This window comes from Plectropomus leopardus, chromosome 4 (assembly GCF_008729295.1).
Source record: "Plectropomus leopardus isolate mb chromosome 4, YSFRI_Pleo_2.0, whole genome shotgun sequence".
NCBI classification, from domain to species: Eukaryota; Metazoa; Chordata; class Actinopteri; order Perciformes; family Serranidae; genus Plectropomus; species Plectropomus leopardus.
In genome coordinates, this window is record NC_056466.1 from 2,999,685 (window position 1) to 3,023,533 (window position 23,849).

General features: G+C 38.1%; 1 protein-coding gene across 1 annotated transcript; it reads right to left on the minus strand.

Annotated features, from left to right (window-relative positions):
* Positions 1-276: 276 nt before the first annotated feature.
* On the minus strand, positions 277-22,142 carry zgc:92360 (uncharacterized protein LOC436988 homolog). The gene is made up of 11 exons (XM_042485821.1): positions 21,422-22,142; positions 17,572-17,702; positions 15,881-15,972; positions 11,843-11,925; positions 11,638-11,750; positions 9,058-9,204; positions 7,796-7,879; positions 7,457-7,519; positions 4,288-4,359; positions 2,441-2,672; positions 277-1,747 (listed from the first exon to the last, which is right to left on the minus strand). The coding sequence occupies exons 1-11, from the start codon at positions 21,507-21,509 to the stop codon at positions 1,719-1,721; spliced, it is 1,134 nt and encodes a 377-aa protein (XP_042341755.1). The 5' UTR covers positions 21,510-22,142; the 3' UTR covers positions 277-1,718.
* Between the last annotated feature and the right edge of the window lie 1,707 nt (positions 22,143-23,849).

The following is a 23,849-nucleotide window of genomic DNA, read 5'->3' on the forward strand; positions in this document are numbered from 1 at the left end:
GAAAAAAAAAATTGGATGAAATAAATTTTTTGTGTTCACAGACTTGTGTGCATGTGTGCGTTGTGCCACATGGAGGCACTGTTACACTATGTAATGGCTGGCAGTGCTGTCAACTTTTCTATTCAAATACATTTTGAAATCCCCTTTATCATTATTCAAGTATGTCTTTGACAAAAGTACTTGCATGTCTCAAAAATTACTTAAAAAAAGCAAAAAATAAAAAAATCATAAAAATCATGTAGTGTGTCTGAAGATATTGCTTTGCTTAATAAAAAAAAGGAAAGAAAAGAAAAAACTCTTTCGAACCGTTTGGACTGAAACAGCAGAATAAACAACATAATGCAAAGATACTGCAATACTTTTGCTAAATGTTCTAAGATTCATTTAAGTAGCTACAAAGTTAATATAAACAACCAGTGAATGACATACTTTAAAATGTATATATAAAGTGTCAACTGGAAATCTGAATCCATTGCAGATTTGGATGTTTTCTGTCCTGTTGATGGTTTGTACCTGACCGTCCCATTTGACTCGCTGTAACTTATTAGTGTCACCCAATTATCAGCCTTAAAGGAACACTGTGTAAAATTTAAGGGGATTTAATGGCATCTAGAAGTGAAGATTGCAGATTGCAACCAGCTTCTACTGGTTATAATTGCTTCAGCGTTTATTGTGCAGATTTTAAATGGGAGCCGAATTATCTAAAAACACTGAATAAAGCAGTTTAACGTGACAAATTGTGTTTCTCCAATGCCGTTTGTCATACTGTGGACGGTCCAAATCAGCATTATTGAAATGATCTGATCTTTCATTAAGTGGTATTCCCACTTTAATTTTCAATAAATCCATACCTCTACTACATCTATATCTATATCTGTATCCTGGAACCTCTGGGGTTTGAAAGTTCTATATTTGCTTGGAAATATTTTGTGCCAACCTTTAAATTTTCCCCCAAAATCAAATTTGTTTCAGTGTAGACGAACTGCTAAAACAAGATGTCAGCTATAACTGGCCACTATCCATATCCAGTGTTTGGTTTGTCCACTCCAGTTTACTGTAGAAAAATAGCATGGTAACATGGGGATCTCTGTAAATGAGGATCCACTCACTATGTGGATATAAACTGCTCATTCTAAGATAACAAAAACATAACAATTCTTACTTTCAGTTATTATTCAATTTCTGCCATTTTATCTCCATAAATCCAACACACTGGACCTTATGCATAACACAAGAGGACCAAGGTATTTTCTTACTTTAAATGCTTTTTCCTTAATTTTGACATTCCTCCAATGGGCATAGGCAATGGAAACCATGCCTATAGAGGCTAAAAAAAGAGTGTCAAAATTTTCAATATTTGCTACATCAAATCCAAAAAAGAAATATGTTATAGTACTACCAGGACTGTTTGGTTGACAAAAACACCACAGCAAAACAACATTTTAAAAAATCTTCTATGGTACATTTAAGAATGACTTTTGGTCAGATGACATTTTTGCTTTACCATTGGATATTGCATTGGTCCTCTTGTTTGCATCTCTAACCCCATTGTCAAAGAACAGCATTGGGACTTGGAGCAAGATTTACTTGGACCATATTAGCGATGAAGATCAGATTTTGATAAAATGGCATGCTCTGTGGCAGAAATGAGTCCTGAGTCAGATTGGTGATGGGCTGAGAACAGAAGAGAGGAGATGGTCCGACAGGCCGCTGGTCCATCAATGCTTGTGCTTGAACAAGGCTTCCGCTTTAATACAAATCACAGTCTAAAGTTAGGAGAAATGCTCTTTTATCCATGCAAACAAATCATTTTTGAGAGGAGCTGTCTGACAGCAAGGTGAAGGGGTGAAAATATTATAAATATAGCCTACACTTAGGGTGCTTTCACACCAGGCCTGTTTGGTTCGGTTAAAACGAACTCAGGTTCGTTAGTGTTGCTATGAAACTTGTCAATCAAACTCCAGTATTAAAATCCAACATGAACTTCTGTCAGTCACCTGAATTTGTTTTCCCCATAAGGGTCCTGTGTGAACAGGAACCAAACCAGAACTAAAATGCAGCAATGTATAATTTTTATCTCCGATCTGGACCAATTGAACCAAACTACAGGAGTGAAAGCACTCTTAGACTTGTTGATTTTTGTTTTTGAGGTGGGACTTTTTTAACAGTGGCTAGAATGAGTTTTGTTGCTGCTGCCATCCACAGCAGTACATTATTTAGCTTCTCTGTTGGTACTCTTGCCTCTTCTCAAAATTGGGAGCGTACCAACTGACAGCTACAGTATGTAGACTTTGGATAAATACTTCATACAACCGCAATTTAAAAGCTCAAACCTATAACTTAAAGCTATTTGACGAGAAGCTTTAAAAAACTGCCACATATGCAAGAAATAATCAGCAGCCCATTACAAAATAATAAATAAAAAGTTCTGAATTCTTACTTGTGTAGTCCTGGGGCGACATCGGAGTATTAATGACATCGTTGAAGTGTTTCAGCCAATCCTGTTGGTCGCTCTCTGACTCGCATGTAAACAGGAAGCTGCGGTCACGTGTTTCTATGGTGATACCATGGTGCCAGGCGCCGTTGCAATAGGTACCAGCAGGCAAGCCGGGCAAGACGCTGTAGTTGAGGTCCTTGTGCCCCAAGAACACTTCTCCTTTGGCAAAGGCGTCCTTCAAACAGAGAAGGGGTTAGAAAAACATCAGCTGATTATTTGTGAATTTAGGGAAACAGTGTTGTTTTTCTTTAATTTAGTGCTAATCTCAACGTCAAAACTGCTGTTTTTAGTCACGCTAGCTGTGTGGCTCTTCGGATGGCAATGTGGGTCTGTTATTGATCAACCAACTTCTCTTAAATAACCTCTTAAAACCCATTTTTATAGACTTTTAGACTTAGACTCTATTCTGTCTCCATCATGTTTAATTTGATAATTATTACAATTATTTACTTGTTTACTGCTTGTATTCTTTTAATTGTATTAACTCTTATCGTAATGAATTGTTATTACCATTTTTGTTTTGTAATTGTTGCAATCACTATTCCAGATTATTACTTGTCTTCCTTGAAATTTTCTTTTGCCTCAGATCGCATGTTTAATTCTACTTTAAATTTTGTCTGGCCTTAGTTTGGCAATATTTTTTGGCTCTTGGCTCTCATATTGCCTCTGCAAGAAACCTTCTTGCTTCTGCTTTGCCTTGTTTGTAAACTCTTTTATTAAAGATGCTATATAAATAAAGTCATTATTATTATTATTATTATTATTTATTATTATTATTATTATTATTACTATTAATTCTAAAAATGTATAGTTCCTCAATGTCAAAATCAATGTCAGAGCGTTATTTTGTGGTATGAGCTCAAACTTTTGCACTTATATGTAACTGTTGCATAATATTCGTTAAAACAATATTTCAAAAGAAATACAGTTGGGCTCTTTCACTTTGTTCTGCTGTAACTGAAAGGTGACACTACTTGATCGCCTCAGATAAATCTCACTCCGATGGTGTGAACCAATTGCTCTTACACACACAGAGTGAACCATTGTATACACAACATCAAAAGTGCACATTTCAGTCATTATCCAAGTGATCAAATTACACTTGCTTTGAGCTTCCTCCACATATTCCCAGTCCGCACTCGACTTCACTAGACTTCCTCTTTCTTTCATCTACCAGTCGTCTAACACTCTCGGGGGTTAAGCCGGACATTTTCGGTCACCTATAATTATTGCACCTCTCCATTGAACTGTTACATCAGCAAGAATGCTGAGCTAATCTGGCTGGGCTATCTGATGTGTATTTAGTCAAGTCTTTGGCAATCTGAGGCTCCCCCTCTCGAGGCAAATCTCTGTGATAACCACTGCGATAAAACCTCTAATCATTCAGTGACTAAATCTCACTTTCTACCTTTCAGGATAAAGGTACTCTGCAGGTTTCACTTCACTTTGAGGCAGTCCATACTGTGAGGTCATGGCATGAATGGCACGTATAATAACATTACATTTGAATGAAAGTAGCTTAAATCACTCCCCACTGAGTCATAGTTTCATAACCCCAACATCATCTACTTAATCTAATTTACTTGATGGAAAAAGCCTCCCACTCTCCATGGTGTTCATTTATATCTTTTTAGAGCACATGGATTCCATCGAGGAGCTGTTATAGGTAGGTTGCAATCAAGAAACTGAACCATAAACACCCAGGCATCAACTAAAGCCTTAAAATATAAACTGAAGCCTGGAATAAGGTCTTTATGATGTGTGTAGGTGTGTGTGTAAAGATGCCATACCAGCGGATCTTTGAAGTACATGAGTCGCCTCTGGTCCAGAGTGAACCAGCGTTTCTTGAAGCCTTCCGTTTGCTGCAAAGACAAAAAAAAGTCGGCAGAGACAGTCAGACATGAGATGAGACAGAGAGACACAAAGCAGCACTGTCCTTGTACCTCACGTGGCGTCTGTCTGGTTTCTAAATTAAATATGATTCATACTCACACACGATGTTGAAATTTTTAGTTGTGATTAAACATTTGAAACCCAATTCAAAACAAATTTGCAGATCATTGGATTCTGTTTTTATTTATGTTTTACACAGCGTCCCAACTTTTTTTGGAATTGGGGTTGTGCTTTATGGGTCACACAATGTGGGTATTTGTTTTACAAGGCAGTTGAATTTTTTTTGGCTTCATGCACCACTGAGAAACTTTCATAGGAAAGACTGGGGCCCCACCCCCAATGCTGTATCCATTTATCTTAATACATCTCTAGCTAAACCCTGAGAGTCCGAAAATCCTAGAAAGCTCCTGTGTGCAGGGACGCTGTGAATGGGTTTGCATCTTGGCAAATAAGAGCGAGGACAGCAAAGGCTGAAAACAGGCAATTCATTTATCATATATACACTGAGAAATACTATTAATGTTTGTTCAACAGGCAGGCTAAGTGCCCCTGATTTAGCCTACAACTTCTCAAAAAAGCAAAATCAATCATGCAAATTGCTGTAAATCAATTTCTAGTTACTAGTCAGCAGAGACTAATTGTTTCAGCACTAAAAGTCAAAGTCAAAAAAGGGCATGTTTTGTATTGCCAACATTTTTGAAATATTGAAAAAAGATGTTAACTCTTGAGAGCAGCAGATAAGTTTGTGCTGCTGTTTGTTAATTTATGTTTTGCTTGACTGATGCCGAATCTCTTTGCAGAGTAATTCAACCACTTTGTCGAGCATACGTCTCTTTTAATGAATCAGAAGTGTCGCATCTCTTGTAAATGTCCTTTGACCATGAAGGTGCATTAAACTGATCTCAGGTATTACAGGCAGTAATATAAAAGCACTCCCCTTCATTAGATTTAAAAGGTTTTCTGTTGCTGATACTAGAACTGGTTTCCCCCTTGGCTCAGTGTTTATGGATCCACTTTCATGTGGCTCTGATACATATTGAATTTGAAAAGTCAAACTTGTTGTCAGAGTTGAGAGTTTACATCGGTGCCGCAGATCCAAATCCATCCTGAAAGCAGCTATCGAAGAACGAGAAACAGAGAGTGTACTGAAGTGCACAAGCAGCTTAGGCTCTTTTCATCGAGCCGAGCTTCAGATAATGAGGACGCTCATGTCCCCGACTGCTGCCAAACTGTGCTCATAAAAGTGTTTGATTTTCTCACTGTGGCATAAGCCTAAACAACTGACGGTTCCCCTCTCAATTCGCCAGTGATTCCCCTTCGCAAATATGTCTCACACGTGTGTAGGGGAAATGAATTATGGCATCCATTTAGCAAATCAGCCCACAGCAGCAAGTTAGTGAGTCCTTTCATCTCTCAGCCTGACAGACGGAGATTAAACTGAGAGTGCGTCTGGCTGAATGCAGAACCGGTTGCTGAGGATCAGGTTGCATGGTTTTTCCTGTGCAGGTGCTTTAGTCTGAATCCTACATGTGAAAGCACCTGCAGTGCTCACATATGCTAATATAAAAGTGTCGGTGCAACTGTGCGTGACTGTATGTACAAATGCCTCTTTTTTGTGTTTGCGTGTGTATTTGAGGGCTTGACACTTCAGGATTAGGTTGATTCTGAGCTGAAGGCCTTTTATTCCCTCTCAGACGGACCGACAGACGACGGGGCAGGCAGGTAGGTCCTCTCAGCTGTCAGTCAGCCTGTCAGGCAGCAGCTGCCACACTGACAGCTGGGCTAGTTAACCTCTTAGTCTAGCTCCTATTCAATTAAAGCAACAAGGGAGGGAGCTGGAATCACAGGAGGGGTAAACTAGGTAAATTGAAATTTAGTCTTAGGCCACATCCACACTAATGCATTTAAATTTTAAAATAGTGTTTTAAAAGTCTAGTGTGTAGGATTTAGTGGCATCTAGTTTACAGTAGTCTCTAGTAGGGCTGGGACGACGCGATGATGTCATCGAAAATACGTCGACGCAAGAACTGCACGTTGATGCGTCGTCACTCAGAATCAAAAAATGGCGGCGGCCGCGGCATCGAGTAGCAGCCATTTTTTGATTCTGAGTGATGACGCATTGACGTGCAGTATCGATGACATTGACGCGTCGTCCCAGCGCTAGTCTCTAGGAATTAACATTTTTATTTTACTATCCTGGGTATTGGGTACCGCTTGTGAATAATAACAGTGATAATAATAATAATAATAATACGATACGTGCAGTATCGATGACGTTGACGCGTCGTCCCAGCGCTAGTCTTTAGGAATTAACATTTTATTTTACTATCCTGGGTATTGGGTACCGCTTGTGAATAATAACAGTGATAATAATAATAATAATAATAATAACAACAGTAATATTTTTTCTCAGCTTAAAAAAAACATCCATATCTATACATTTCTTGTAATTTGTGAAAGAGATCTTGCTAAGTTTCTCATTCCCTTTTTTGCCAGTATTAAAAAAAAGGAAAAACACATCCCCAGATTTCAAAGGTTTAAATAACTGTAAAAAGCATTTGAATGCAGTACAAGAAAACTGATGTCGATCATGGTTTCAAAGGGTTAAACGTATGTAGACCTCGTAAGGATGTTTTGTGACTGATATGGCCCTGGTAGGAAGTGAATATGGTTGTCTGCATCATTGTTTTTTTAGAAAAAAATCTCAGTTTCTACCCATCAAAAATAAAACACAACCACAGACATTTCCAACGGGGTCAGCAACGCCTCCAAAGGTCTTTGTTTTAGTGGTTCTAAAACAACGGAGAAGTTTGGGCGCGTGGAGTGAATGAAGCAAGTTAGGTGTAGTGACGTTGTAGCATAAAACTCACAATTTAACAGGTGATATGTTCATGTGTAATCGGCCTTATGTATCATTTCAAAAATGATGATACAAGTATCAACACCAGTATTCCTAAAGAGATACTGATATAAATAGAGTACTCCCTGAAAATGAAAAAAAATATATAGCACAGAGGGATAAGATATAAGTACATGTTTTCAGTTAAGTGTAGGTGTGTCACTCACCCTGGGCCCTGTCTTTTCCATGTATCCTTCCTTCAGAAAGTTCCGGGTAAGTTTCGGTACCAGCTAAAAAATAAAAAACAAAGCAAAGGGATAAAGAATAACACCTATGAGGATACGGAGGGTTTCAGCGTAAAATATCAAGAAAGCTCTTGCTGACGTCTTGTTATTATCCAACTTGCACACATAAAATGAGTGTAATTATTATTTTAACATCAGTAATCATCAACAGTGCCTCTCTTTTTACAAATACTTGCAGTTTGTGTGTGTAAGTGAATTTAGGTGTGTGTGTGTGTGTGTGTGTGTGTGTGTGTGTGTGTGTGTGTGTGTGTGTGTAATCACCTCAGCATCTGTAGCTCCAGGAAAGGCCACCTTTAAATAGTGAAGCTGAACTGCACGAATCGTGTTAAACCAGTTAACAATCTCCTGATGTAGACAGAGAGAGAGAAAGAGAGAGAGAGAGAGGAAGACAGGAGTGACCACATTAACCATTTAAAACCGGAGCGATTTAGCTTGATTTCTTTCCAAATACGTGGGAAGAAGTAACATGCAAATTACCGGAAATGTAGCCAAAAAAAGAAAAAAAAGAAGCAAAATAAATAAATAGAAATAATAATAATTATTATTTATATTATTATCATTATTATTATTATTCTCTCTATTTCTCTCTTTTTCTTTTTGAAAACGAATATTCAGGTTATTGCCACATTTTCTTTATTTCTTGCAATTTACTGGACATATAAGTGAAAGGCGTCTGAACGCAGCACAAGAAAACTGATGTGTGATTCCAGTTTTCAAAGGGTTAAAACATAGGGGTAGACGCAAAATATTCTGTGTTAGTATATTTGATTCAGGACATATGATGCATAATGCATATTCTGTTATGGCGAAAAGTAAAATGACATTTGGCATGACATTTTTGCGATGGCTTAATCTCTGAAAATGTTCAGGGCCTCAAACCGTGCAAGTGTATCAAGTTTTTATTAAAAAAGTGAGCATATCATCACCTCAATTTTGGCACCTATAACCTGTTTTTTTTTGTTTACACTGCATAAAAACATAGTGTAATTTTTTTTTTATCTTTTGTCTTTCAAAATGTAACACTTATATGCAGCTGTATAAATAGGAAATCAGTTCATAAGCGGACTGTCAAGTTTCAGACCATCACAAATAATTTCTTGACATCAACACTCAACTCTTCCATATATTTCAATGTGTGTTCATGACTGACACAGAATGATGGATGTGGAGCTTGAATGTCACCTGCTAATGGACTCCATCAGCCGACAAAAATTGGTACAGATGGTTTTGAAAAGGTTTGGAGAATCGCCCACAACAATACGAACTAGGCAGTTTCAACAAACGACCGTCCCTTAATGTGATGGATGACAAATATTCAGTGTGAACGGCAACTTAAACTGCAGTTTAAGCTGGTTATCGATAAAGAAAAATCATAAGGAAAGTCAGTCAAATGTTTACATTCCTTTTAGGCATAATTGCTAACATTCACACATTCTTTCCTTTTAGGTTCTGATATTTGCACCGATCACACACTCACACACACACACACACACACACACACACACACACACACACACACAGACCTTGCTGCTGTCATGGTAGATGAAGATGTTGCGGGTGCTGTAGTCTTTGAGGTAGGTGATCTGCAGGCCGTTGGGGTTTCCGATCTTCTCGGGCTGGAAGGTCGCGTTGATGGTGTCCACCTTGATTATTGCTTTGGGCTCCTTAGCCTGTAGGAGAGAGGGAGGGGAGGAGGAGAGTGTGTGTTTGTGGGTGTTCTGCTGCATTCAGACGATATCAGGTGTTGTGGCGATAAGCTGCAGGAGTTGTGCAGCCGTGTGTGTCATTTAAATGGCCAATTGGAGGGGAACTGGAGGGTGGAGAAGCCCCATCTCAGTGACTGCGTATTTGTCTTTTTGGCATCCACCGTGACCCCACTGTCGCAGTCTTGACCTACGTGCAGATGAATGGGAAGACTGGCGTTTTCACCGAAACACCTAATTTGATGTGAATGCAGCCTGAAAATGCAAGGGTCAACAACACGGAGCCCACAGAGAGTGGTGCAGGAATAAGTTCAAAAACCTGTAAATTAAACATTTTCACACCCCTGCTTACCTCGTCTTTAAGTCAGTGTTTTTTTTTCAGTGGGTTTGGATTAGATGTCTGAAATAAGGTCTGTGGTTAACACAAACTGTATAGAGTTTCACAGTTTGTTTAATGATATATGTCACCAAATACCCCACTCTTGAATTTTGAAGCCTTAACTTGTCTTCAAAAAGGGACGGTTGCCAATTGCAGAACATCAACCAGCTGAACGCGGCTTTACAGCCTTGCTGTGGTGGAGTTGTTAAGTCAGGTGACCGTGGTGTAGTTCATTTATAGCCTAATATAATCTTTTGACTTATGGCGATTGAATTTCGAATACAAAAACCATGCATGTGGTGTTCATTTATAAAAATGGTCTTGCAGGACAAAACTTGCAAGTATCATCAACATCTGTTTGCCACAGAGCTTATGTTCTGCAATAATCCAAAGTCATATGCTTTGGTGACGTTAACTTCCGCACTGGATACAAAAAAACATTATTCCTGTCACACTCCACTCTATACTGTAACTGCAGATGTGTCTTCCCGTAAGGGAATTTAGGATCAATCCAAAATTGATAACTGTGACGGGATGATGTTAGATTTTTAAAAGTGCATATTTACACTTTGGTTCCATTATTGATATGTAATGAGTCTGATTCACAAATGTGAGACGGTCAACTATTTCATTTTAATCAATCTTAGTTTTTTGTTTTTATTTCACCTTGGTGATATTTTTATTTTAGATATAATTCTGTCAATTGTTTGAATACTTAGATAATGATCAAAAAAATTATGAATGAGACTGACCGGGACCACTGAACACACCTCCTGATTTCACTGTTTTATCTAGTCATGGTAGAAAAAAACTTTTTGGTGAAAAACTCAGAAGTTATTGCTGCCACTGCTTGACCAGGGAAAAAAAATTATAGTTGTGAAGTCAAGCGTGTGCAGGGTATCAGTTCTTGAGGCCACATTTTGTGCTCTTTCTTACCATGAAAAACAATTTCTAGAGCCATTATCTCCACATCAGTCTGCATCACTGATAACCATCATGTCTGAGAGCGACACTAATCCAAGTAAAACAGTTTGTGGAAGCTCTGCTCTAATCTCTCCTGACTTGAATTTAAATGGGAGCAGAATCTGTATCTGCCCTTGACCTTAACAAAAAACAGACACAGCTCTGCTTTTCCACAAGAGATCTGACGACTGATTAGAATTTACACTTTTCTGCCGTTGTGAGTGTCGACTCTCCCAGCATGAAAAAACAGCAAGAGAAAGTGAGACTAATTTTGTTCTGGCTATGACTTGATCTTGAATATTTTACACACCTTAAGGCTCGTCTGAAACCCAACCAGCTCACTGGCTTAAAAAACCGAAGCACCTGAGTAACCCTTTCACTGAGCAACACTTTCACTACTGAGACTGTATGAGGGTGTTTTTGTTGGCTTTACCAAGAGAATATGAAGTGAGATATTTCACAGAAACAGCAGTCAGTGGGAAAAAAATCACAATATAAAGACATTTCTATGCCACAAGATACTGTATAAAGAATGAGAGTGACATTTTTTTTCTTACGCTTTTTAAATGTATTATTCCTACTTCCCTGGAGCTGGTTTACTGTGACAAACAAAGAGCTCCCAGTGCTTCCAGCCCTAATTGGTTTGGGTGGTATACAGCTTAGCGAATCAGCCACACTGACAGAGGACAGACTGCTGGTTAAGCTTGTCTGAGCACGCTCAGACGCAGCAGAGGGAGCATGTACAGATACTTTTTGATGGCTTTAATATGTACGAAGTGTGCTATAAACTGTATGCAAAAATACAGCAGCACATACTGTGGGGGCGTTGTCTGCAGAACATTTGATTTCTTTGCAGATCTCTCTAATTAAGGGATCTGTGTTGTGGTCGCATGTGTATGTGGGTGTTACACATGTGCTGGATGTGAAGTACTGCCTTTAAACATCACCAACAAGGACACTGTCTAATTACAGCAGGTTACTGGCGTCTTGCAGGCACGGTGAAGTGTGTGTTTAGCTGCAAGTGGACGCTTAAAGTCTCATTAAAAGCTGCTGCTTACATCATATTTGGTGAAATACTTCAGAGTCCCCTCCCTCTCCGAGAGGACGAATCGCCTGCTGAGGAACTGCCCGTTGTCCCGCCCCCTCTTCATCAACAAACCGTCTCTGGTTCCTGCAGAAAACCAGCAAAGGTCATTAAATAGCGTTAATGTGTTTTATTGTGTGTGCATATGTGTGAGTGTGCGTGTTTGTGTGCACGCTCACCCTCCTCATATATGAAGGTCTTCCCAGGGTCAGAGAACTCCTTCCTCTCATACTTTGCTCTAATCCACTGCTCCCTCAACGTCCTAAACACACACAAACACATGCAACGTCAACAGAGATGGCTTGTAAAACAAATACCAGCTGGAAGTAGACTAATGAACATCTTGTCTACTTTGTGGTAGATAAAAAAGAGGCTGGGCTGCATGCATAATGAAGCCTATATTAACCTTTAGGGACTGTTTGGAGCTTTTTACACACTTTTCATTCTTCAGTTTTTGATAATTTTGGCTGTGTTCATGGCATATGGCATAAATTTGGGCAAGATTATGTATTTTTGTTTCATGTGGGAGTTTCCAGCTCAGCTCTGACAAAAAGTCTAAAATATGCTGTGTAAACAAAACTGTTATATTCATACTGTTGATTGCAAAAAAATGCTCAATTGAAACCCATTCAAACTGAAATCTTTGATCTCACAGCTATCAAAGCATAAAAAACATGCACTGTATTATCTCTGGGTGTCATTCTGGGCTTTGCCTTGGAATTTATATATATATATAAATAATAAATATATATATATATATATTACTATTTTTCACCTGATTATGCAATTTTTACCAATATTTTGCATATGGAGAAAATACATGTTAATTCATTTGGTGCTCCGTCACAATCTGTGTTGGTGCTAATCATTCACATATCCCAGGCTGTGAAAATTCAAAAAAAAAAAAAAAATCTACTTAGCGTGTAGTATATTGAAAATAATTCATTTTTTTGTTTTTTTTTCTTTTTAATCTTAAATCATAGCATCATGACAAAAACCTGGGTTTAAAGGGTTAAAATTCTGAAATTTAATGAATATTTGATCTTTATTATTGGGACTGATGTTGACTGACGTAATAATGTTTTAGCGCTGCTTGGGAAGAGATGGACTGTAATTATTTATTGCATCCTGCCAATTTAAGAGCTCAAATTATCGCCTTCACCTCCGTGTTGTGTTCCTCCCAATGCCAATCGATGCAGGAGGCAATAAATATCCATGCCTACTGCATTCATTCAGTCATTTGACCGGGGTGTGAATGATCATCCACAATCCCATTGCATTAATTAGCCAGATGTTAGCAGATTTTTTTGTGCAGTGGGAATGAGCCTTAACTGTTAAGACAGAGGCAAATAAAAAGCCGTGAAAGGTGAGTAAGAGGTGAAGTGTTTCCGCTCTCTCACCCACCTTCCTCCTCACTGCTCTTTATTACTAATGATCAAAGTCGGAGTTACATGTGTGTATAAATGAGTGTGAGAGAGAAAAGGGCGTGAAGATCTGAGCGGCCCTCAGGCAAAGACACGCGCACTGCATTTTTTTTTTTTGTCAACCAAAGACAATGTCAACCAGTGGGGTGGCTGCGGCAGCTTGTGTATTATCAAGTAGGTTTTGCAAAAAATTCCCCGTTTCACATTCATACAATTCCAAACATTCCTGCCTGGAAGCTGCCTGCTGCTGCTGTGGGAACACAAAGTACAAGTGTGTCTACATGAGGCGACACAGGAGACAGTCAACAAAAAAAAAAGCACCTCAGAAATGTCTTCAAAATTTGTGCTGAATGGCTTCAGCTGTCACTAAAAAAATGTCATATTAAAACACATCTGACTCACACGTCAGTGGTCTTCTCTCTCACTAGATGCAAAATGCAAACTGTTTTCTACGATCAAATAATTTTTTTGCAAATTTAGAAGGATTAGAAATTTGTACTTTAGCTCTGGACCTGATAACAATCTGAGGAAGCTCCAAATTTGCCATAATTATAAGTGTATGTCGTAAAATAACCTATTTATTATATCATTGTCTATTGTTTGTGGATGAATGGACAGTGACTCTAACAGCAGCTATTAGTGATGATGTGGCACACGTACATTTATGTCTCAAACAATCATGCCCTCACAAGCTGCAAACACTGATGCTGGCGCACACACCCAATGCCAAAAGGGCAGACACTCAGGACTGAGTCACTTAAGAGGTAATATTACAAAACCAGATCACATTTTCTTTGTAAAATATCATGATTACTGTATGAAATTGCAGAGATCAGACAGAGCTGCAGGGAGGCATCATTGACGAGGATGGAAAAAAGTTGTTAGAGACCAGAAGGAAAAGTAAAGAGTGGAGAAACTGTGTGCTAATGAGGAATGGTTAGTGTTGTGCTCAGGCTGAGAACAAGGCAATGTTCTCTGTCAGGAATACTTAATTCACAGTGGAGAGGAGTCTAAAATGTTTAAAATCCTCAAACTGCAGGTGACTAACACTCACACACACACATAGAAACAATTTGGGTTTGTTGCCTACCATGTCTGCTGAGTTGGAATATGACGATGTCCACAGTGAAACATCATGATGAACAATGATATTGTCCTAAAAGCTGCCTCTTTACGCAATTTAAATGGTGTGATTAAACCAGTTTTTCCTTCAGTAAATCAGAGCTTTTTTTAAATCATGATGATGATTGTAAGCCATCAAACTACAAACTAGAAGGTACTGTTTTTCTCAAATCTTACTGTATACTAATTATAAAACATAAAAAAGAAAGTCACTGATGCAAATAAGAACACACATTTTAAAGGTCTTGCCGTTGCGCCCTCAGAACTTTTAAACGACATTGTATTGATCAACTTATCGATCACAAAAAACAATACAATAATTGATTTAAAAAAAATCATCCTTACAAATTGTTAGGAAAACGACTAAGCATTTAGTCCAACCAAATCTCAAATATTGCACAATCGGACCATAACAGTGATTCGCAACAACGCTCTACCAATATTTCTGCCATTCTGCTGGACTTGCTTCAGAGCCAGATTGGCAAAAATGTCTTGAATGGCAGATTCAAAGCCCAGACTTGAATCCCATTTGTAATCTTTGGAACTGCTTGAGGAGGCAACCTTTCCACAGACACGCCCTCGACAACTTGACCAAGCTTGAGCAAATCTGCCCGGTAGACGAGCAGAAAATCAGAGAATAGAGACACATCCAAGATCATGTGGATTGCTGCCAAAAGGTGCTCCTGCAGAGAGCTGTCACAGAGGCTGAATATGTCTGTATTTCACACTGAAACATTTCAAAGGTAAGCACGAGGGGAGCTGAATGGTCTCTACAGGCACTGTGTGATCTTCAGCTACTGGCTCAGAGTGGGAAAATGACAGAGCTTTTTAGTCCTCCAACATTAGAAGTGTTATTTCAAAAACATCACCTTCAAAGGTAAGAGAGCACAACCTGTTAGAAAGTCAATTTTCCTGACACCATCAAGTTATGAAGGAAAATCTTGGAAAATAAACGCTAATGGAGAGACATCACTTTTCTTGTGTTGCTTTCAGGCCCCTTTACAAGTATTTAACCCTTTAAACTCTGAGCAAACTGGTGCAAAACATGGAGGGAATGGCAAATTGGTGAGAAATGTTCCATGTATTGCAAGAAATTAGTATTTTCAAAAAATATTTTTTTTAAAGGCAGGGAAAATGTCTTAAGAAAAAGGAAAAAAGATAGGAAAAAACTATATTTATAAACATCAAAATTACATATTTAAAATTATGTGACAGAATTGCTGATCATTTTAAGCACCTTTTTTTCAGTTCCTGTGTGTTTGTTTTTTATATTCTTTTATTCAATTATTTATTGTACAAATTTGGGTGTTCTTTTCTTGACTCTTTTTAGAAAAAATATAATTCCTTGCACATTTTTGGATCATTTCTTCTTTTGTTGCTCTTTTTTTTTAAAAGTGAAATAACATGATAAGGTCAATGGAATTGCACTTAAAGATAAACTACTGGATCTATACCAGGATTTAAGTACATGTGTCATGTTCTTTAAAAATAGATATTTTTTTTGCGTGCAAGCACACACACATGCACACTTACTTGCAAATATACTAAATATTTCAAAGAATTTCACCCTTGATAGTATATATGTTCTTGTTTATGTGTGTGTGTGTGTGTGTGTGTGTGTGTGTGTGTGTGTGTGTGTGCGTGTGTGTGTGCAATGTTTTGGTTACTCACTGGCAGTCTTTGTGGGTTGGTTTGTAGTAGTAGACTGGAACAGCAGCCTCATATTTACTCTTCACCAGGTTATTACCATTCTCAGCCATGAACTAACAAAACACACAAACACATAAAATAAAACAGATTATTCATGGATGCATGACACGCTGGCACGCTACCTGACACTTTCATAGTTATCATTTTTTATCTGCCCAACGGGAGAAATAAACTCAACAGGGGAAAAAAATCTTTAAAAATATTTGTATAAACAAATAAATCAGAGAGCTGAGATGATAAATGCAACAAATATTTTTTAAGATAAAGATGTGCAAAGTACCACCATCATTTCTTACCTGCTTTCAGGGAATCTCCTGGGTGGTTTCAGGAGCACTGAGAAATGTTCTGGGCAAGAATGTAATGTGCTGATGTGCACTTGATTTATTTCCCCATAAAGGCTTCAAAATGAACTAGAATTACTGCCTGCGGATGCACGCCTCCGTCAAGTAACAGTTTACATCCATGTCTGTGAAAACATGGATGCTGACACACAAATCTTACCCCCAGCAGCAAAGAAGATCTAGACAATCAGAACAGTGTCAAGGAGCACACCCGATGATCGTGTCCGCGATTCAGTATCTGACTCAATGTCTCCCCCTCTGTTCCTGAGTTATGCCGCTGACTGATTATGCCGTGACATTATTATGTCACAGTGAAGTTGACTTTTGACCCTTTGGCTATAAAATTTCATCACTTCATTATTTTATCCTATCAGACATTTGTTTGAAATTTTGTCATAATTAGCGTATTAATTCCTGAGTTATGGCCAAAATCATTGTGAGGTCTCAGTGACTTTTCACCACCAAATTTGAACCAGTTCATTCTTGGGTCCAAGTGTCAAATTTAAGGAAGTTTCCTCAAGACCCTGTTGAGATATCACACTGACAAAAATGAGAAGGGTGCATGGTAACAGTCAGCTTTGTCCCCCAAATTTGAATCAGTTCATTATTGAGTGCAACTGAACATTTGTGCCAAATTTAAAGAAAGTCTCTTAGGGTGTTCATAAGATATCAGCTTCTTGAGAATGCAATGGACAAGGTCACAGAGACTTCGACCTGTGACCACCAAAGTCTAATCAGTTCATCAGTGAGTCCTAATTAACGTTTATGCCAAATCTGAACAGATTTACTCCAGGCGCTCACAAGAATTAGATGGACACAAGGTTAAAACAAAAAAGTAAATAAAAAAAGAAAAAAGAAAAATAACAATGGAAAATGGGGGGAAAAATACCTTGTCTAAAAAGATAGGTAGAAAGGGAAAATCATTAGAAAATTATCAAATGACTTTAACTATGTAATCTATGTCACAGAATTAATAAAAAAAAAATGATAACATATCATTTATATATTTTTTATTTTATTTTATCACTTTTTGATTTTTTTCTTGTTTTTTGTTCTTTTACTTTTCTTTCATTTACTATTTTTTCTAGGTAATTTTCTTGTAACCTTTCACTGAATTTTTTTTGCCAGTTTTACAGTTTTAGTCCATACTGAGGTTATATTTGGGCTCAATTATGGATGGAGGAGATTTAGAAATTCTGTCTTTGGATCTCAGTTGCTTGACATTCATGCAAACCCAGATTATAAAAGATGAACATTAAAAACAAGTGCAGCAGCACTGAGGGGACGATGCTGCCGGCTCTGTGGTCTCACCTGCACCTCCTGGTCCTCCCAGTGGGAAAGGCTCAGGGACTTGACCTTGCTGATCTCGGGGATGTTGCGGTGGATCCCAGAGCAGGCCAGGCAGATGAACACTCCCAGGGAGCAGGAGCCCCAGGTGGGATCTGCAGAGACGAAGATGGAGGGAGAACGAAAGGGATGAATGGGGAAAATGAACGAGAGGACACATGGTGTGGTGGGCATGGACGAGCCAGAGAGATAACGTGGATTTAAGGATCGAGAGATGCAGAGTCTGAGAGCCAAGGATGCTTATGTTTATCTTGTTAATAACAAGCCAGAAGTCCAGGCAGTCAAGACATAACCTGCATGTTTTGTTTGCCGACGCGGTAAGGTGTCAACTGATGATTACTTATTTTACTGATTCTATCGATAGATCTCTCTTTTTTTAAAAAAAATAAATTAATTCTCCGGCCAGAGTTACTGTTCACACACCCAGAGTTATGATATCCATGTGCTGTACAATGATGATATATCTATATCAACAAATCATTAATTTTATTGTTTAGCACTCTCACATGTAAAGTGCTTTGAGTTGCATTTTTTTGTATGAAAGGTGTCTTTTTGGTCATTTTGTGTTGCTTTGTAGTTATGTTATTGTTATGTCTACTATGTTAGGAATAATAATTATAATATATGTTATACTTTTAAAATCTTTATTTTAATAATATTAGAATTTTTTTGGCTTCAGGTAAACAAGCAGTTGCACTACATCACACAGCAAAGGTGTGTTCACTATCTCCGGTAACATTTTTTTCACGAAAAACCCTGAGATGACAAATTCAGTCCAGTAGTTTTGTCCAACCAACTGTCACACTTAAAGATATTTAAACACTGATGGAGAAAAAAAGCAGAAAAAACTCACATTTCGGGAGGTGAATAGTGGATACAGATAATGTTTTTGCCTTTTGTTGTTTAATTTAAAAAATGACACAACATTGATTATTTGATTTTAAAAAAAGTTGATTAATTTTTTGGCAATAATTACTAAATTTAACTAACAAATCAACAAATTGAAAAAGGATGATACATATTCAGCGGAGGCTTGTTATGACAGTAAAACACGTACTGAACAAAAATGCCAATCAAACATGACAAAGAAACAAACAGACGAAACCTTTAGATCATTAAATAACCAATGATGAGACAGCTGTCCATCACAGCACAGTTACTTACTATTATAATATGATGAAAATTATACTTATATATATATATACCTGTTCAAAAACCAGATTTTAAAGTGCCTGAATGCACCTTTTACACTACACCGAGAGTCACATTAGATTTATGATTTAGTTTCGTGCCTCGCTTCAGGACGACTGAAAAGCAGTTGTTTAGATCTCACGTTCATAAGCGGATCACCACGACAACAATAAATTCTCCTCGAGCCCTGATAAACAAGAAATGTTTTTCTTGCTTTGACCACACCTGTCTTATCTTCCTGACACACTTCTACAGTGCGCCAGTGAACAGAGCTTTTGTGTGTGTGTGTGTGTGTGTGTGTGTGTGTGTGTGTGTGTGTGTGTGTGAGAGAGAGAGAGAGAGAGAGAGAGACGCACCATTTTCCAATCGTTCACAGCAGATTAAAATGCTGCGTGCTGGGCTGGTTAATACTTATGCATGCTTTTTCTTTTTTTTGGTATGTCACTGTTTCATAATGCCAGGGAGATAGGTGAAAAACAATAAATCAGCCCACATACACACATGCCAATGTCTCTGGCTAAGCACCACACTGTGACCAAAGGGGTTAAATCTCAGAACTTGGCACAGAACGTCGTCACTGAGCATGTCGCTTAACCCAGCAAGTCCTGATCAGCTCTTCAGCAGAAGGGAGTATTATAGCAGGTGTGCAGTCAGTCAACCTTGTTTGGATAAATAGAGATTTTAAAGATGAAGAGATAACGCGTAGCAGTGATATCACTTTTACTTTGTTGCACTCCTCAGCTACAGCAACATGGTGCCTTAAGGCCTGGATTCAACGACTTTAACAATTAAATGTGACGTAGTGAAAAAAAAATGCTCAGTGCTTCTTTTCTATGCTTTTAAAAGAAATCAAGCCAATGGTCTCAAATGGTTAAGGGTAAAGGCTATGTGCAGTATGCATTTATCAAGTTTTGTAGGTTATGGCAATTATTTATTTGAATAAAATGATCGGCCTCTGGTGTAAAATTAAGACACTAATATGGCAGTTTGGCGACCAGCCTGAGAACTTTAACTAAAATTGACTTTTTCAGTTAACTGATTCACCTTAGTAGGTCAGTATATCCCCCCTTTTTTTTATATTATCTAAGTGAGCATGTAAAAGATCACCAAGAGGACCTCCAAAGTTGGACTAAAAGCACTGGATGAGGGTGTGTGTAACACCTTCACTCCGCATGTCAGGACTTGACCTGTGAAAGCTTCTTCTCTTGCAGTCTCGACCTCAGAAAAAGGCTCCAGGAAAACTCTTCCCTCTGAGCTCCTGACTCACGCTGGCACACATTTAAGGTCAGATCACAAAGTGCACAAAAACAAGTGCTTTGCACATTAAGTGTTATGTTACAAATCAAGCAGCATGAAGCACTTTGGGGTGAAATAATAAAGCATGATATAAAACGCCAGCTTGTAGGACAAATAGGCAAAAAAATGAATTTGTCCTCAAAGCCACTGACTTCTTAAATGATCTCAAATGACCATTTTATGTGATACTTTTTATTATTGGTATTGGTTTTCTTTTAGCTAACCCAGGGTGATTTGATGTTTTAGTATGTGCTGTATATTTTATATCTCTTATTTGTTTGTGTGTGTATGGTACAACAAATTGCCCATCACGGATAATAAACCATTTGAAACCTGGAGCGCCATCACTTTTCTTGTGCTGCTTCAGATGCTTTTACCAAGTATTTTAACATTTGAACCAAGAAAATTGGTGTGATTTCGAAAAAATGTTTCACAAATTGCATGAAATGGGGCAATTTAGAAAATTGTTTTTAAAAAGCTAGCAAAAATGTTTAGGGAAAAGGAAAAGGCTAAAGAAAGACTATGTTTTTAATAAACAAAAAACATACTTTTACATAGTTAAAATTATGTGACAAAAATGTTACTATTTTATTCATGAATTTTCTTTTAATTTTCTTTTTGTTCTTGTTATTTTTTGGGTAATTTTCTCTTTTGTTGCCCATCGCCATCTCCCCATGTTTTTGAAAGAGATCAAGCAAATTCTTATCTATTTTAAGCACTTTTCCCAAGTCATTTCCTTGTTTTGTTTTGTTTTTTTTGTTTTGTTTTTTTACTTTTTTTTTAAATATCTCTTTCAGATAATTTTCGTGGGTTTTGTTTGTTTGTTTGTTTGAATAATTTATTTTCTTTCAAATTTTCTACTGAATTTCTTTTTCTTGTTTCACTTATTTATTTTAAGCACTTCTCCCAATTCATTGCCTTTTTTGGTGTTGTTGTTTTGTTTTGTTTTTTACTTTTTTAATTATCTCTTTGAGGTAATTTTCGTGTTTTTTGTTTGATTAATTTCTTTCTGATTCTTGCGTCATTTTCAGTTTTGTTTCTCATTGCCTTCTTCCATGTTTTTGAGAGATCAGGCCAATTTGCACAGGTTTCAAAGGGTTAAGATATGCTGATTTCCGACCCCTGATCAAGTAGCGTGAAGAACTTCTGGCTGAAATGGTTCAAAGATAAAACATGATGTGTTTTGATGACTACCTTTACCTCTGTTGACAAAGGTAAATGCCACGCACCCCCTGCACGTCACTTCTCAGCGATTCAAGATACGCTTCGTAGTTTAACTTCATTGTTCAAAACATTTTGCAGCAGTTTAGGAGAGTTTTCTTCTTACCGGCTGCGCCGCAGTCTGCGCAAACGTCATTTCCAGGGTTTTGGAGGATCTCCCTCAGTGCTCGCGTGACTCTGTCATTTGCCGACATTTCAGTTTTTCAGATTCCTCCGCTTTCAGAGAGAGAGAGAGGGGGAGAAAGAGGAGGTGTTGTGGGGGGTAAGGTGTGTCTCCTCGGCCTCGACTCCCCCACCAGCGGGTCCTACAGACGGGCAAGTCCGCACAGGTATGCGCCCTCAGCTCAGGCGGACTGTTCCCTCCGATTCAAGAAAAAAAATCAAATCAAGGCCTCTTCACAAAGTTTGCACAGAAACGTTCATTCTCTTTTCCCCTTTACTGCGGCCCTAAAATCCAGTGCTTTCAGGTGTCCTCAGACGCGCGTCCGGCCGAAAGTCTGGAGCCAAATCACCGCGACAAGCCCCGGAGTGCTCGGAGGTGTGTGCGGACGGGAATGAAACCTTACACTAGGAAGTGAACTGCAGGGGTTGTTCAAACATGCTTTTCCGCATAATTCGAGGTTAGATCACTATGCATTTCTCTCCGGCGCCAAGTGTGCAGCATGCAAAAAGCACTTCCACACCTGTAAGGAGCTTTTCTAAAAGCTTATTGAAGAGAACACATTTATTTAGGAGCAAATATAGATTTAAGGTTTTATCAGGATATAGGCCACTATGAAGGAAGTCATGTTAAAAGGATGTGGTTGAGTTTAAAGCCTGCAAATGTACACTGCAGCCACAACATTTTATGTGCATGGGCGGATTATAAAACAAAGAAGTCCCTGGGCAAAGACATGCAAAGGGCCCCACCACCTCTCCTGCACGGAAGCAAGAAACACAGACTTTGTGGTGGTTTAGCATCTTTTTTGTAGTCATTTTGCATGTTTTTGTGAGGTTTTTTTTCTCTTTGAGCTAATTTTTTTTATCGTTTTTCATTTAATGTCTCTTTTGAGTCATTTTGAGTCTCCTTGTGCTTATTTTGTGTCATTGTGTCATACTGAGGTAATTTTGTGTCTTTCTGGTTGTTTTGTGTTTCTTTGAGGTTCTTTTTTGTTTGTTTTCTGCCTAGGTTTTTGTTTATTTTATCTCTTTGTAGTCATTATGAGTCTCCTTGTGTTTATTTTGTGTCTTATTGAGGTAAAGCTTTGTGTCTTTCCGAGGTAATTTTTTGTGTTCTTGGGGTAAATTTGTATTTCTTTGATGTGATTTTGTGTCTTACTGAGTTATTTGTGGCTTATTGGGGTAGCTTTATCACTTTGTGGAAATTCTGTGTCTTATTGTTGTCTTATAATTTTGTATCTCTTTGAGGTAATTTTGTGTCTTCTTAAGGCACATTTGTGCCTTATTGAGGTTATTATGTGTCTCATTGAGGTAATTTTGTGTCTTTTTGGTCGTTTTTTGTTGCTTTATAGTTATGTTATTGTTATGTCTACTATGTTTGGAATAATAATTATTATAATAGTATAATTTTCAGGTAATTGTCTCATGCTTTTTACTGTTTTTGTGCTATTTTTGAGTCATTTCTTTTAAAGTTGTTCATTGCCTAATTTATTTATTTATTTATTTTATATTAAGACAATTTGCTCAAGTTTCAAAGGGTTAAGGAAAAGCCAATGAATTGTGGCTGAATAAGAGCAAATTCCTGCTGCCAGATACCAAAATCTTCCAAAGGAATGTCCAGAACCCTTGAGTGGATGTCCACATACTTTTGGCTATGCATGCAGTGTGTTTTCTTAGTTAAACACTAAAAGTAACTTTAGTGCTGTATATGAAAAGGGGAGCAAAAGGAGCAATAAAACCATCTGAAATGTATTGCAATAGAAGTCTGAAGTAGAATTAAATGTTAAACCTGACAGTCAGAAATTTGTTGTAGCTCCATGTTTGATCAGTAGATGGCAACAGTTCACCACTTTTCTGTCTGATATGATTATTGGGGTGTAGTTCTTGGTGTTACAGGTGTGGCTGTCAGTGCTGTACTATTGTAGCCAACACATACTGTATCTGTCTTTTAACCACCCACCCCCCCACCCCATTCACAGGCTGGTGGGGAGAAGGAGCGCTTTAGCGCTATCATTGATACTAATAATAATCAGCAACTCAACAGTCTCTCCATTGCAGAAAAAATAATATTCTGTGGAAATATAACCAAAATATTTTCCCTCTGAAGCAACTTCCCTCTTGAGTGAAGATTTAGTGCGATTGTCTAAGTGAAACAGATGGCAGTTAGGCCGATTTGACAGACTGTGAGCAACCACGGTTTGATGTCATTTGCGCAGTACTGGATTTCCCCTGTGACTGTAAAAGGCTAATACCCCTGTTACCGAGCTCACTTGTCCAGCTAACAGTGTCTATTCTCTTTCAGCACGGACCCGAAAATCTTCCTTTTCTCTCTCTGACAGTTTTGGAGTTAGATACCGGCAACTGTCGAGCTGTGG

What these genes read in the sequence shown, in the direction of transcription:
- zgc:92360 (XM_042485821.1), bottom strand. Translation starts at nt 21,509, where the DNA reads ATGTCGGCAAATGACAGAGTCACGCGAGCACTGAGGGAGATCCTCCAA. An exon ending in CGCAGACTGCGGCGCAGCCG is followed by an intron (nt 17,703 to 21,421) that starts GTAAGAAGAAAA and finishes TCGTCTCTGCAG; the next exon opens with ATCCCACCTGGGGCTCCTGC. An exon ending in TGTACTTCAAAGATCCGCTG is followed by an intron (nt 2,673 to 4,287) that starts GTATGGCATCTT and finishes CTCTGTTTGAAG; the next exon opens with GACGCCTTTGCCAAAGGAGA.